This window comes from Peromyscus leucopus, chromosome 23, assembly GCF_004664715.2.
Source record: "Peromyscus leucopus breed LL Stock chromosome 23, UCI_PerLeu_2.1, whole genome shotgun sequence".
Classification (NCBI taxonomy): Eukaryota; Metazoa; Chordata; class Mammalia; order Rodentia; family Cricetidae; genus Peromyscus; species Peromyscus leucopus.
Window position 1 is genome coordinate 36347469 of NC_051082.1, and position 16569 is coordinate 36364037.

The 16569-nt window shown below is 46.6% G+C and overlaps 1 protein-coding gene across 2 annotated transcripts; it reads right to left on the reverse strand.

Annotated features, from left to right (window-relative positions):
- Positions 1–601: 601 nt before the first annotated feature.
- Positions 602–9381, reverse strand: LOC114683179 (CD209 antigen-like protein B). 2 transcript variants are annotated; one of them, XM_028857376.2, is made up of 10 exons: positions 9263–9381; positions 9076–9162; positions 8481–8564; positions 7898–7984; positions 6708–6797; positions 5806–5892; positions 4387–4473; positions 3804–3955; positions 2411–2520; positions 602–1322 (listed from the first exon to the last, which is right to left on the reverse strand). In XM_028857376.2, the coding sequence occupies exons 1-10, from the start codon at positions 9306–9308 to the stop codon at positions 1172–1174; spliced, it is 981 nt and encodes a 326-aa protein (XP_028713209.1). In that variant the 5' UTR covers positions 9309–9381; the 3' UTR covers positions 602–1171. The 2 variants fall into 2 exon arrangements, with proteins under 2 accessions (XP_028713209.1, XP_028713210.1); XM_028857377.2 differs by lacking the exon at positions 8481–8564.
- Between the last annotated feature and the right edge of the window lie 7188 nt (positions 9382–16569).

The window sequence follows — 16569 nt, forward strand, 5'->3', positions numbered from 1 at the left end:
TGATGACCTATAACCCAGAACTGTGAGCCAAAATAATCCCTTTTCCCCCCAACTTGCATTTTTTCAGGATGCGTTATTGAGCAACAGGAGGCAAGAACACCTGACAAGGGACCGAGGGCGGGGGAGAAACTCTGGATAGGAGTGCGGCTGTGCAAGCAAGAGGGCCTGAGCTCGCAACCCCAGCCCCTGGAAAAGGCCAGGCATGGCCACCTGTGCCTGCAGCCCCACTTTAGGAGGTGATGGAGACAGGAGGATGTCGGCATTTTCAGGTTGCCAGCCCTGCTGAAGAACACTGAACTCCAAGTTCTGTTTCAAAGGAATAAAGGGGAGAGCTATGGAGGACACCAATGTCTTCCTCTGGCCTCCAAGTGTATGTATCAACACACATGTGTACATCACACACACACACACACACACACACACACACACACACACACACACACACACACACTCCTCTGATCTCAGCAAGGAAGACAGAGAAAATTAATGGAAAACACTCAGGTTCTGAATGCATCCCATATCTGTTAACTATATGGAAGTGTTAAGGTGAGGGACGACCATGGTCTCTAAACCCAGTGAAACCTGAAAGCCAGAGAGCCAGTCCCATTGTGACAGTTAGCTTTAATTGTTACCCTGACATAATCCAGAGTCACCTGGGAAAAGAGTGTCAATGAGGAACTTCCTACATTGGGTTGGTCTGTGAGCTTGTGTGTGGGGGATTGTCTTAATTGACAGATGTGGGAATATCCAGCCCACTGTGGATGGTACCACTCCCTAGGCAGGGGTCCTAAACCGTGTGAGTGGGGAAATTGAGCTGAGCACCAGCAAGCGAGGGAGTGAGCATACAGGCGTGCATTTCTGTCTGTTCCTGACTGTTGATGTGATGTGACCAGTTGTCTCAAGCTTCCGCCATCCTGACTGTCCTGCGGTGATGGACCATCAGGTGGAATGTGAGGCAAAATACGCCCTTTTCTCCCTTGAGGTGCTTTTTGTCAGAGCATTTTATCACAGCAACAGGAATGAAACTAGGAGACACACAGAGGATGAGGAATCTCAGAGCTTTGTCAACATACTAAGGCCAACAGGCAGGGAGAGGAGCTGGCATGAGCCTGAGACAGGTTCGTCCACCTGTCAGAAGAGTATGGGAGCAGAAGCTGAGATGAGCTGGTCCTCAGCTGGCAGTGCACGGGACTGCAGACTTCTTGCAGATCCAGAACTTTTGGTGTTCACATTTGGAGTCATTCCAGCCATCCCCAGAGAATTCCACACAGTCCTCTTCCCCAATGTTGTTGGGCTCTCCTCTAATCCAATACTTCTGGAATCTGGACAGCCGGTCAACAACACATTAGTCTGCTGCAGTGGCATGCTGCCAAGCATGTTCTTAGCTTCCTGGAACTCAGTGTCTCACATCCCCCAGAATGCATATGGTTGGATGGGCCTTGTTCTGAATCCAGGGACATGCCAGAGTAGGGTGGCTTTGAATTCTGACTCTAGTTATATTTTATATTGAGAGAGCATGGTTTTCAAATGTAAACCAACCAATCCGGACTCCACTTCCTTACTGGGTTCTTGCACTCTGGACCACAATGTACCTACCCCATGCCAAGCAGCAGACAGCTAAAGGTCAGGACCCTGAAATGGCAAACTAATAGATACTAAGCCTGTCTCTTCTGTTCCTCTGCATGGACACCAAAGTAAAGGTTCTTTCCATTGTGTGTCCTTCCTGTATATTCTGGCTTATTGTGGTTCTTTCCCATGATCTCTCGTCATGCTGCAGGATCTGGGAGCATCTTTATAAACTACCTTTAAGCTATCTTTGTCCTCCCTTCCATTTCCTGCCCTACTCTCTTTCCCCTTCCTTCCTCCCATTTACTTCCTTTTTACTTTTCCTTTCCAAAAACTTTTTGAGACAGGGTCTCATGTATCCCAGGCTGGCTCAGAGTTCAATATGTAGCTGAAGATAACATTGAACTTCTGATTCTTCTCTCTTCTCCAAGTGCTGGGGTTACAGGCATGGACCACATACCAGATTACAAAGTGCTGGGGATTGGACCTATGGCTCCATCCTGCTACTGTATAAACACACTTATGTGTCCAGCCCAGCACGCCATCTTCCCTTGGTTATAGTCCCCTCACCCGTGGCCTTGCTTTATTTTGTATTTTCTATTAACATCCTGCATTAAAACCCATACCCCTCAGGGGGAAGCTTCTCTTGCTGCTTTCCTGGGGGGATTTGCTGCCATTCTGTCTGTGCATGGGTAGGGAGATCTCCTTCCTTCAGCAAATGTGGGCAGCTCTTATTCCTAAGGAGCCAGGGAGAGGGGAGTGAGCCCCAAAGACAGCTCAAGTCAGAGCATCGAAGACCTGTCTCCACTCCACTCTAACGGTTGTTCCCTTTTCCTGGATCTACCTGGATGACAGAGGTGAGCCATCCACCCACAGCCATGTGGCTTCCTTCTTCAGGTCTGACAGCCCCATCCAGGTTGGTCCTTTAGCCTTAGACGTCTGCTGCAGGAAGGTCTGGAGGGGAAGAGGAGGAGAGTCAGGGAAATCTCTTCTCTCCACTTTCAGCCTGTGCCTCCCCAAACTCTCCCAGGACGTTCTATTTGCAACCCCACCTTTCCCTTCCTCTTCTTCAGGCCATGGGCACTCATGTGGGCTTAGACGATATTAGCTATTTTTATGTCTGGAGACTATGGGCACGTGCACTCTGGCACAGGGTGGTACCCAGCTGGCTGGATGTGGAGGCACACGCCTTTAATCTCAGAACTCCACAGGATCTCTGTGAGTTCCAGATCAGCCATGGCTACTGAGTGAGACCTGTCTAAAACACAATAACACTATATTTTAAAAAAGGAAATACACAACTGGCCTCTCCACCCACATCTGCTAATGTTGCAGGGTCTCTCTTAAGAATTTTGAGTAAGTCAATAGAATTTCCTCATGACTACCCTTAATGTGCTGGAAGCAGATCATACTAATTCATGCTCACTTAAGATGTATGGCCCTTTTCAGTTCTTCAGTGACACTTCATTATAAATTTGATATTACCCACGGTGAGAATATTTACACCTGGGGAATTGGCAAGCACGTTGTGTATGAGAGTTGTGTGTCTATATATGTATGCATGTATGTGTATGTATATGTGAGTATTCATGCCACAGCACATACGTAGAGGTCAGGGGACAACTTGGGGTTAGTTCTTTCTTTCCACCATGGGGACCAAACCCAGGTAGCCAGGCTTGACAGCAAGCACCATCACCTGCTGAGCCATCCCACCCCATTCCTCCCTTTTCTTTGGATTTGAACCTCAAGCTTGTGATGCAGCCCCACACCAGGTCTTATTTCTTTTTTTTTTTTAATTTGAATTGCATCTACTTGTATGTTTGTTTGGATGGGTCATGCATATGCCACAGTGCAGGTATGTCTGTCAGAGGACAACTTGAAAGAGTCAATTGTCTCCTTTTACCACGTGGGGCCTAGGAATTGAACTCAGGCTGTGAGACTTAGTGTCAAGCACCTTTGTCTCCTGAGCTATCCAATCAGCCTGCATACCAAGACTTTTGTCTCTCAGAGAGCAGGTGGCTAAATACTGACCAGCACAGAGATGATATCTACTGCATTTCAGGTGTCTCCCAAACACTCACAAATGTTTAGTACATGATTCTATGCCGAGGGCTTGGGATCCCCCCATTTCTTCAAGTTACTTCTTTCCCTCATGTGACTCTGGCAAACTGTCTTCATCCCGGGTGATCAGGAGCCAGGTGTACAGACAGCCCAGGACGGCATCCCACCACATGTACCTGCTCTTCATCACTTTGGATGATGACCAGCTGGGCCTCCACTTCCTGGCAAGCCTTGACGGCATTGTTCCAGTTCCGCTGGGACTTGGAGAAGAAGTAACAGTTTCCTAGGAGGAACGTCCAGTCCCAGGGGCAGGGGCGGCACAGGCGGACTGTTGGGGAAGTGGGTTAGGATGGACTCACACCTGTGCCTGCTTAGCCTTCAAGCTCTTCAGAGTCAGGGCCCTCCCATGACACAGCATGTTGCCAAACCACTTCCTTTCCATTTCTGTGCCCCTTTGCAGCTCTAGGGGAACCCAGGAGTCCCCACTTCCTCCAGCCTGGAAGAAGTAGAGCCTTAGAGCTCAGAACAGAGGCCAGGAGATGGCTCATGGCCTTTGTAAACACTGAGTGCCTACTGTGTGCACAGGCCCTGTGAACATCGAGTGCCCAGGTTCCTGTGAACATTTAGTGCTTGCTGTTTTCATGACCCTTGCAAATACCAAGTGCTAATTCAGAGGAGGGAACTGAGGTCCAACGATGTCTGAGGACCCACAGTAAAGACTGCCTGAGGCCCTGAGGCCTCTGGTCTCTGTTCACTCACAGAGTTCAGCCTTCATCTGCACCAACTGCTGGTAGATCTTCTCCTGCTTAGAATCGATCTGCACCTGGAAGCTAGGGATCCTGGAAACTGGGCCAAGAAAAAAGAGGGGGAACTGCCGTTATTAAACAACTACTGTGTGCATTGACTCGAGATGGGTCCCAAGGGACATAATGCCATTTCTCTTTTGAGACAGATCTCACTCTGTTGCCAAAGCCTCTCAAACTCCTAGGCATAAGGACGAAACATCTCTCAGCTTCCCAAGAAGCTTGGACTTCAGGCATGTGCCACAGCCCAACGTCGGGGACTTCCTCCCCATGAAGATTAGGACACCTAACACCCAGTAGTCTTGGCCCCATTTCCTCTTCTAGATGGTGAGAAGTAGGGGCTTAGAGCTCAGAACAGAGGCTTAACTGAGTGCCTACTGTGTGCCTTGCTCTGTGAACGCTGGTGCCTACTATGCAGATACCTATGAACACTGAGTGCCTACTCTGTGCATAACTCCGTGAACATTGTGTGATGACTCTTCACAGTCCCTGTGATCACTGAATGCCTACTGTGTGCACAAATTCAGTGAAGATGGAGTCCCTACTGTGTTCATGGCACAGCTGATGTTAATGTGATTGGATCTGGAATGAACCAAGAGACACTTCTTGGGACAGGGAGGTGAGGGTATTTCCAGGAAAGAGTAACAGGACAGGGAAGACCCTCACCTAGTGGGCAGCACCTCGCAGTGCTGGCCCAGACATGCCAAGCCAAGGGAAAAGCAGGGCTGCAGCTGTCTGCCCATCTTCCCATCTACCCTGTTATTGTCTCTGGTGTTTCACTGACGTTGATCCAGCTCCTTCAGCCTTTCATTGTGACCTGAAGGTCTGTGGCTCTCCAGGAATCCTCCAGGACACCAGACTGGGACTCTGAGGCATCCAGATGTGTGGACTGGGTGACTAATAGGTTCTCGGCCTTTTGATAAATATTCATTCTTGGAGTCTGTTCTTCCAGAGAAGCTGACCAGTGCAGGCTTTGTAAATATTGAGTGCCTACTGTGTATATGGTCCCTTTGAACACTAAGTGCCTACTGTGTGCCTGGCCCCTGTAAACATTGAGTACTTATTGCGTGTGTGCTCCCTAAAGATACTGACTGCCTAGTGTGTGCACAAAGTTTCTGTGAACATAGAATACCTAGTGTATGCATGGTCCCTAAAACACTGAGTACCTCCTGTGTGCCCCTGTGAACAGTGAGTGCCTGGTGTATGCTTAGTCCTTATGAACCCTGAGTACCTAGTGTATGTATGGTCCCTGTCAACATGGAATGCCTAGTGGGTGGTAAACATCAAGTGCCATCCTTGTCACCTGTGGCCTCAATTCACAGGTGAGGAAACTGAGGCACAAAGAGCTCTGCAGGACCTCTAGTTTCTCACTCACGGAGCTCAGTCTTCAGCTGCGTCAGTTGATCAGTGATCTTCTGCTGCATGGACTCATTACATCCCTGGGAGCTGGGGATCCTGGAGACTGTGCCAAGAAAAAGAACGAACTGCCATTATTAAATACCTCCTGTTTGCCATGACCTACCCTGGGTCCCTGGGGGTCTTACATGGTGTTTTATGGACCAGACTGTGTCACAGATTGTTACAAATTGCCTGGCGCAAATGAGCACTCCCTTTCTACTTCCCAAGAGGCTAGGACTGCAGACACAGGCCACTGCCCCAGCTTCTGCAATGGTTTCTCATTGATGTCTTGTTTAATCTCCTTTGAAGACTGAGAAACTAAACATCTAGAAGGGTGTCTAGTCCCAGGGAGGGGGCTGGTCAGGATGAACCCACACTTGGATGCCTATGTGCCTTTTCGGCTCAACCTCCAGGCTGTCTGGAGTGAAGATCTTCCCTTGACACAGCACCCTGGGGAACTATTCCCTTCTCTGCTTCCTAAATCCCTCCCCAACCCCAGGAAAGCCCAGGAGTTCCCATCCATCTCCTTCAACTTAAAGCTCAGAACAGACCCCAAGAGATTGACTTAATTGAGTACCTACTGTGTGTACAGCACTTTGAACATTGAGTTCACATTGTGTATATGAATATTAAGAACCTCTGAACATTAAGCGCCTAATGTATGCATGGTGCTTGTGAGCACTGAGTGGCTATCCTGTATACAACTCCTATAAACTCAAGTGCCTACTGTGTGCACAGTCCCTGTAAACAGCAAATATCATCCTTGTTGTTACTCTGTGGTTTCAATTCACAGATGAGGACACTGAGGCTCAGAGAGGTCGATGGCTCAAGAAAATTGACCCTACAAAGACCCAAGGCCTTGGATCTCTAGTTTCTCACCATGGAGTTCAGTCTTCAGCTGTGCCAGTTGCTCAGAGATCTTCTGCTGCATGGACTCATTCTGCCCCTGGGGGATGGGGGTCTTGGGCACTGTGCCAAGAAAAAAAACTGCTATTATTAAATACCTACTGTGTGCCATGATCTGCACAGGGTCTTTAGGGACATTATGTCATTTTAAAAAGTGTGTGTGTGTGTGTGTGTGTGTGTGTGTGTGTGTGTATGTGTGTGTGTGTGCGCACATATGCATGTTTCTGTGCATGGAGGTCAGAGGACAGTTTGTAGGAGTCAGTTCTTTCCTTCTGCAAGTTTGAGGGCTTGAATTTAGGTCACCAGTCTTGGAAGCAAGCACTTTTATCTGCTAAGCTCCTGCACCAGCCAAGTGGCATTTTATTTTGTAGATAAGTCTCACTTGGTGTCAGCGCTTCTCAAACTCCTGTGGATCAATGGCCACCCCTCCTTCATCTTCCCAGGAGCTCAGACTGCAGGTAGGTGCTGCTAGTCCAGCACCCAGGACAGTTTCTGATTGGCGTCTTGTTTAATCTCCTTTGAAGACTGAGAAACTGAGCACCCTGAAGAGTGCCTAGTCTCAGGGAGGGGACGGGTCAGGATGAACGAACACTTGGACACCCATGTTCTTTGTCTGCTCCACCTCCAGGCCCTTCAGAGTGACCGAGCATCTGAGGGAACCATTCCCCTCTCCACTCCTCCTCCCCCAACCCCAACCCCAGGAGGCCCAAGGATTATCCTCCAGACTGGGAGAAACTGAGGCTTAGCAATCAGAGCAGAGACCAAGAGAACAGTTTAAATGGGTACCTACCATGTGTTTGGCCCCTGTGGACATCATCTGCAGAGATGTCCCAAGAGAACGTGTGGTGTCTGCTGTGTGCACCCTCTGTATGTATTACATGCCAAGTATGGGCATGTTCTTAGGGAACACTAAGTGCCTACTGTGTACATGACCCCTGTGAATGGTGAATGCTTACTGTGTACACAGCCCCCATGGACACCGAGTTCCTATTGTGTGCACAACCCCTGTAAATACGAAGTACCATTTTTTTTATTGCTATCCTGTGGTCTCAACTCAAGAGGAGAAAACTGAGACTCAAGGAGATCTGACAATTTAAGAAAATGGAGCCCTTCCCCATGGAGCCCTCCCCAGGCATAGAAGCTTCTGGGTTTTGGTCACTCACGGAGTTTATCTGTCAGCTGGGTCAGTTCCTGGTAGATCTCTTCAAGCTTGGATTCCTCCTGCCCCTGGGTGTTTGGGGTCTTGGAAACTGTGAGGAGGAAAAAAAGGAAAGTTTCATTATTAAATGCCCACTGTGTACCGAGTCCTGCACTGGGTTCTCTGAGACATTGTGTCACATTTTTATTTATTTATTTATTTATTTATTTTTGAGATGAGTCTCATTCTGTTGCCAAGGCTTCTCTCATATTCTTTGGCACAAATGATCATTGTGCCTCAGTTTCCCCAGCAGCTGGGACTGTAGGCACATGTCAGCACCCCACCGTCTAGGAAAGTTTCTCACTAATGTCTTCCTTAATCTTGTTCAAAGACTAGAAAACCTATCACTCAGAAAAAACTGAATCATAAGGAGAAATAGATCCAGGATCTAGGATCCACCCATGCCTCTTTTCTCATTCTCACAGCAGACATGGGGGAATCCTCAGAGGACATGCCATCCACTTGCTCACCCCACTTCCCTTCTAGACCTAGAGAAGGCCCTAGCTGGAGAACTGGGTCAGAGAGCCGAGGCCTCCATTGTGCCTGACCTTGGACGAGAATGACCAGCAGGAGCCCGGCCAAGAACAGGAAGGAGAACAGCTGCAGGACCAAGGGGCTGTGTCCCAGGCATCCTGCCCGAGAAAAAGTGGACTTTTAAGTATGATGATGTCCCTGCCTTATTCTGATTCCAGAACAGGTCATCAGCATCCTCCTCCCTCCGGCTGTGAATCCAGACTCTCAGATTCTACTCCCACGTGGTCCGTGATTTCATTCGCTGGCTTCAGTCTCCTCATGGTCTGTGATTTCCTACTCCATATTACATCTCCCCACACACTCAATTCCCTACCCTAGTTTCCACTTCCCCAAGACCCTTAATTTCTTGGTCTACCATCTATATTCCCAGGACCCTCAATTCCCTGTCCCAATTTCCACCATGGCCCACGATTCCCTTCCCTGGCCTTCTCTCCCCATAGCTTGTGATCTTTCCCCTAGCACCTCCTCCAGCGTTCCCAGTGGTCCACGATTCCTGCTCCAGTCTCTATCTACCAGGGAGAGAGAAGTTTAGAGTTCTAGCTTTCAACTCTTTGAGACCCACTCTGGGGAAGGCTTTCCACTTTGCCTCAGCCCCTCACTCTGCCATACCTGCCAAATTCTTGATTCCAGAATTTGATCGTAGCCTGGAGCTTTTACCAGAACACCTGGTGCCGCTGACCATCCACTCGTCATCCTCTGAGGGAACACAGTTCTAGTCAGAGCCTGGGCAGGCTCAACTCTGAGCTGCTCCAACTGGTCTCCCTCACCATGCCCTCACATCCCAGCCCAGCCTCACCCACAGAACCCAGCTGCTGCATCCTGGTTTCCGTGGAGCTGTGCATGGTCACCGCTGTCCCCTGGTGCCTGGGACTGCTGGAGACCTCAGCTTTTATCTGCTAGTGTTCTCTAAATGCCCTTTCGGTCAGGAAGGGGAAAAAAAGGAAGCCCATGAATTGCGGAAGAGCCTGAGGGAGGGACTGCACCTTTCACATGGCCTGTCTTGTGCCAGATAACTGAAGGTTGAGATTTTTTTTTTTTTTGCGGGGGTGGGGGTTGGAAAGTTTGGGGTTCTGTAGCAGAAAAATCTGATGTGTTCATGGTGTGATAAAATTATGGGTGCCCTTTCAAAGCCAATAACTTACACAATAAATCCATTTTGTTATGCCCTTTCCACCTATGCTGAGTGTAAGAGAGCAGCACCCATCATTGAAGTTCCTCTGTCCCCCCTGACTCCAGGCTGTCTTGCCTTGCTGGCTCCTGATTCATGGACATTTCTGCTGATTTTGTTGTTCTCACGTTCCTGTAAATTGAGTGCCTGCTGCTGTCAGGACATCTGACTGCTGGGTAGACTCATTCCTCAAACCTTTCCACACTGTGATAGCTGAGGAACTTCACAACCAGATTAGGTAACTTCTGATAATAGTCAGTCACACAGCTGGTTCATAGTGAAGCTGGGATTTGAACAGGGACAGTCCACCTCTATGTTGTGAACCTAGGAGAATCAAATAGGTCCAAGGAGGAATTAAAAAGTTCCCTAGATGTGTCAGGATCATAGAATTTTGAAAAACCAAGCTGGTGAGGAGGTTCCCTGGGTAAAGTGCTTGCTACACAGACATAAATACATGAGGTCAGATCTCAGCACTCAATTAAAAGGTCAGAAGTGGCCGTACACACCTGTAACTCCAGCGTGGTGGGGACTGGAGACAGAGTGGTCATGGAGTTCATTGTTCCACAAACCTAGTCAAATGATGAGTTCCAGGTTCACTGAGAGATCCTGTCTCAAAACATAAGGAGGGTGAGAGGTGGAGGATGACCTGATATAAGCCTTATGCACACACTTGTACCAACATGTATATGCAACACACACACACACACACACACACACACACACACACACACACACACACACAAGCTCTAACCATAGCTAAAAGACACATGGAACATAAAAGAAGAAAAGAGACTGAGAGGTTAGCATGGAGAGTAAGGGTTATCTTGGGAGTTGGAGAGACGAGGGTGACGTGGAAGGAACTCATAGTAATAGGACTGATTATTAAGGCTTTACTGATAGATTTACTCAGGAGATATTAAATCATATAAAGTAGAATTTGGCTTAGGGACGCCACCTCCAAAATACCTCAGAGATGAGTAACGTGCTAACCAGGCCTGTTAGAGATAAGCTGAATTCATGATTCTAGATATAGAAATGTTTGTTCACCAGGATCATCAGCCATCAGACTCCATTCTTGGAGCAAAGGAGACAACCCTGACCTACAACAGCCATTAGAAGCATCCCTATACCAACGCTGGCCTCTATGGTCGCTCAAGGGGGCGGCACAAAGTGACAGGCCGTGTTAAGTCCTGACCTGCCTTAGAGCCCCTTGCCCTCTCCTTGAGAAAAGCACAATTCTGCCAGGTAGGCAAGATGATCCCAGCCAACAACTGTTTGAAAAGAACAGCACTGATGCAGAGTTGCAGAGGTAATTCTGGCAGGATCTCAGCTGGGGGAAGCTCCCATTGGCCTGCAGCACCCTGTCGTCACTTCCACCAATCAAGAATAAGAGCACGGCCACAGTGTAAAGTGAAGTTTAAAGTAAGCTTTAATTAAAGACTGGCCAGGTGGACGGTCTCTGGCCAGGTCCATGCCCAGGTTCCTGGGATATGGCCCAGAATTAAGTAGGGCTTAAGAAGGAAAACCCATGATTCATTTCATTTCCCATTAGGTCCAATCAGGAGCAAGCATGCATCCTGACATATCTCCAGCCTACATCCAATCAGGGGCAAGCATGCATCCTGACATATCTCCAGCCTACATTCAATCAGGGGCAAGCATACATCCTGACTATTTCCTGCCTACGTACCCCCTGCCCACATGTGGTCAAGCACATCTGGTGCAAATGGGTCAAACACACTTGTTTAGGGGAGTGAAAACATGTGGCTTGTCATCTCCCATAAACAACAGCCTCCAGCATTTCGGGAACTGTCTGTCCTTGAGCAAGAGACTTGAGGATCAGAGGCATTTTTTTGTTTCATGGATCTCTTATGCATAGTAATTAAAATCTAAAATGTAACTTTGACTCTCACATTGCCCCCTTGAGTTGTATCCTGAGTCAAATCCTTGACTCTGTTTATATTAGGATCTAATAACCATCAGCTTAATGGTACCCAGACAGGAATCATCACTCAATGAAGGCATCAGTGATGCAAGAGCCAACTGCAATTAGAAGAAACAGACGGGCCAAAGGTCTTGTGATGGCTGACAGAGTTACTATCTAGAAGGAACCTGGAAACGAGAATGGGGACCAGTTATTTACTTCATCTCAGGTCCCTTTTTTGTAATAATTTTTTTTTCTGTAGCACTGCCAGATTATTTCTAATAATTCCTGAGTGGTTTATATAGAAACAACAATTTTCTCTTAAAGCTGTACAATAACCTCTCCGTTTTACATACAGCAGGTTGAGTGCCCTATAATATTACAGAAATATTTCAGCTAATGAATCTTCCTGTTGATAGATCTGGGTCTGTTTGGTTCTAACAGGTACCTTTCCTGGTATGCCAATAGGCACTATAGGTAGCTATTTTGTCCCCTGTGACAGGGAGTTTCCTTTTGATCTAGTATTCCAGCCTGTTAGCAAGACAAACCTGCCTACCTTTTCTTTAAAGGAGACCTAGTATTCTAGAAAAAGCAAGGCTTGATTTTTACCCATGAAATAAGCTAACAAGGTAGCTGTAGCCTTGGGGAAGAATCTGGTTGTCTGCTGCTGCTGCTGCTGCTGCTGCTGCTGCTGCTGCTGCTAAGTTGACAAAGTTATGGTCAGCCTAGTCATAAATAACATCAGACGTTTGAGAAGGATGAATTATAGCATGAAGTATAATCCAAATGGCCTGTGTATCCATTAAAATGACAGAGACTAGTCCATTACCTAGATAGCCAACCCATGCTCTTGTGGTCTCTATGGCATTGAGGGCAGAGGTACAGCATCAGTCTTTGTCTACCAGGTCCAGAAGGTAAGAGTTTTTCCTATGGAGGAGTAACATGGATGAGACTAATCTTACTTTGTCTAGGAAAAATGGACAATCAATTCTCCAGTGTCCTGCTTGCCTACAACTGGGGCTGGATCCTGGTGGCAGGTGCTGTATCAGGGCATTCTTGTCCAGTAGTTAGCATTACCACAATTCAGGCAGAGTCATTGTGGTACCTTGTTATTTTCTTTGGAGACTTTGGGATCACTGCTAAAAGCCAGGAGTCTCTCTCTGTTATAGTAAGCTTTTTCCATTCAATATTTTAAATGCCTTATTAATCAGATCTCTGACAAGTTTGAGGACCATTAGCTATTAAATATATTTAAGCTAAACAAACCAAGGCTTAATCGTGAGAGCATTTCTAACATGACTAAAAGTTTGATCATTATAAATGACTATTAACCTGTATTTTTAAATTATATATTACATTTTAAATGATCTGCATAGGTACAATACCTTAACCAAGAGTAGAAACATACATATAGTATAATAAAAATAACTTTAAATTTGTATCAATATAGAAAAATCCATACCAATGTGGAATATTTGAGACTAGTAGTTTTTTAAGTAGATTTATTAATATACCCTTTTATCTTATTATTTTTATTTAAAAAGTAGATTCAATAATCTACCTTTTCTTATCCCCCCCCCCCTGCCCCGTAGCTGGAGTTTTCCTGCCTTGCCCACAGTCAGGACAAATCTCTGTCACCCACCAGTCCCACGGCCGCTCAGACCCAACCAAGTAAACACAGAGACTTATATTGCTTACAAACTGTATGGCCGTGGCAGGCTTCTTGCTAACTGTTCTTATAGCTTAAATTAATCCATTCCCATAAATCTATACCCTGCCACGCGGCTCGTGGCTTACTGGCATCTTCACATTCTGCTTGTCCTGGCAGTGACTCCTTCTGCCTTCCTGTTCTTTCTTTTCTCCTCTCTATTAGTCCCGCCTATACTTCCTGCCTAGCCAGTGGCCAATCAGTGTTTTATTTATTGACCAATCAGAGCAACACATTTGCCATACAGAACATCCCACAGCATCCCCCGCCCTTTTATGAAAAAAGAACGCTGAATCTAATCTCCTTTGTTTAGTTTCCTCCCTGACCATAACCAGTAACAACTTGCAACCAACCCCCTAAACAATGACAAACATCCACTGAATGACTAGAAACAATCTACCCTGTGTCTTGGGAATGTGGGCATCCTGTTCTCTAGACTGCTTCCTGTTGTCTGGGGTGATGGCATATCAAGGGGACCCTGAGAAAATTGAGACAGTGGTCAAGTCCTGGAAAAACTATTTGTAACATTTGTTGTCCAGTCTCAGAACTGTTCCCATGCAGAGGGACCGTACATACGTCACCTGCCAAGTAGTTTTTCTTGGTTTACTTCTTTGTCTTCAGCCAAGATTTTCAGGAGGTCTCCCCTAATCAAACTTGATCTCTATTAACCTTGAAGGAATCCACAGCCTTTTATTTCCTGTGTAGACAAAGACATAACCTCTTCCCCAATGCACTACATTTCCTGGCTTCCATTCTGAAGCCAAGACATCCCTAAAGTATACAGGCTGATTTAGTTTAGCAGTTCCTATTATAATCCAATGTCTCTCAGCAGCTACCATTTACTCATCAGCATTTAAAAAATTTCCAAGTTAACAAAGCAACATATGAGATCCAGGTGCCCCATGTTGTTGTATGATGCTTTGTTTATGTTCTGACAAATAAAGCTTGCCTGGAGATCAGAGAGCAGACAGCCCCTAGGTAGCCATAGAGGTCAGGCAGTGGTGGCACACACCTTTAATCCTAGCACTTGGGAGAAGGAAGCAGAAAGATCAAGAGTTCAAGGTCACCCTGGGCTACAGGAGATGAAGCCAGTCTAAAGGAGAAACAGGGCTGGGTGGTGGTAGTGACATGCCTTTGATCCTAGCACATGGGAAGCTCAAGCCTTTGATCCCAGCACTAGGGAGGTAGAGACAGGAATATAAGGTGGGTGGAGACAGAATCTTGGCGCCATTCAGTCTGAGGATCCCTAGAGACAGGACTCTGCCCATTTACTCTGAGCTTCTGTAGAAGTCAGAAGTGACTGTGGCTGCTCTGCTTCTCTGATCTTTCAGCTTTCACCTTCAATATCTGACTCCAGGTTTTTATTATTAAGACTAATTAGGATCATGCATCACTGTGTATTTCCCATCCTTACATGGCTTATTTTTTTATATTACTTTGTTCTTTCTTTAAAGACTTCAGTCAATTTTTTTCTTAATTATCTTTAACAGTTTACAATGACTTATTAGCTTTCATAAGACTAGGACTTGCTGGGGTAGGGCTTGTGAGCAGGAGCTGAGGAAGACTAGAGGATAGTATTGCCCTCGACATGTTAATAGGCACCATAGTTGTATGTTAATGGGAGGGCCACAAGTTCCTTTTGGCAGAGATAAGGTGAATGACCCCCCTCTCCTTATTTTGGTGTTTTGAGACAGGGTTTCTCTGTGTAGTTTTGGTGCCTGTCCTGGATCTTGCTCTGTAGACCACGCTGACCTTGAACTCACAGAGATCCACTGCCTGGTTCTGCCTCCCGAGTGCTGGGATTAAAGGTGTGTGCCACCGCCGCCGCCGCCACCACCACCACCGGGTGAATGACTCCCTTTTTAGCAAGCAGGAATTTTCTTCAAGCCCATGAGGGAATGGGAGCTTTATCTAAATGACTGACCTTGGGAAAAGGACTTTATTATTTTATGTCCCATAGCCTTGTAAATTTAAATATTTTAAAAGCCGCTCTTTAAAAAGTATCCAGTTTTTAAATTTTTCTATAAAACTTTAAAATTTCCCCTTAAAAAAGTTTAAAATCTCTCAACTGTGTCTTCCTCAAACATCAAAAATAAAGTACCTTTTTTTACTTCAAGAGGGAGAAAACAGGACATAACCACAATCTGCATAAGGCAAAACCAAGCTCCAATAGAGCAAACAACCCAAAGCTTAGCATCTGGGATTCATTCACAATCCTTTTGGTTTTCTTGAGGGCCTGGGATCCTCTTTGGCCCCACCTCAGCAGCGTATACATAGCCTGCCTTTTAGATCCCAGCGGGCTGCTCCATTTCATTGTGGCTCCAGTTTCTGGTGACTGTCACGTGGCACCAGCATTTCCAAAACTGCCAAGGTCCACCATGGCGACTGGTCTCTCTTTAGGAACTCTAGCCTGCCACATATTTGCAAACCTCAGATGTTCTCCATGTTCACTTCATGTCTTTAAAACCATTACCTGGGTGACTCCTAAATTATAAAGTTTAGCTGCTAGAGCAAGGTACATTCTCATATAAACGCATGGAAGTGCAGCTCCAACACCTTATTAAACATGCACAGTTTTTAAATCCTATCTTTCATAAACCTTGTTTTCAGGACAGGAATTATCACACAAAAATCCATTCTAATTGTTAATATTCTGACCCACTCCTTGAAATCCCACCCCCTTGGCACCTCCCTGCATCCTGATGTAAAAGCCTCATTCTAAGGAAAAACTCCTCCCCTTCCTCTTTCTCTTCTGCTTTTGCTCCCACGAGGTGCACACCCCCTGTCTCTGCCTCTTTCTCTGTCTCTCTGTCTCTCTCTCTCTGCCTCTCTCTGTCTCTCTCTCTCTCCTACCTTTCTCTTCATCTCTATTATAATAAACTCTCCACGTGGATGAAGCATCTGGGTTGTGAATTACTGACCACCGCCGCAGTCAAAGCCATGCCCGAATGCCATGCATCTGCCCAGCTGGCTGCTGCATTTGCCCAGCATGGTTCCCTGCACTCCTGGGATACCCTGTCCTGGCCAGCTGGGGGTTTCCCATGCATGCATAATTCATATCACTAATCCAAAATATCTTATAGATCTATTGTTGCCTCCTTGGTAGGCCCACTCCACCTGGTCGCCTTTAGTCAAGGTGGTGGTGAAATCACATGACAAGTGTCTTCTCCATGCCCAAAGATGGTGAAGTCACATGATTTTCACCTTCTCCAACCTTAGCAAAGATGGCAATCAGCCTTGTGGCTTTGGCTCTCACACTGTCTCTGTTTAAAATGTTCAAAGTGTAAGCTGGGTCTGGGACCT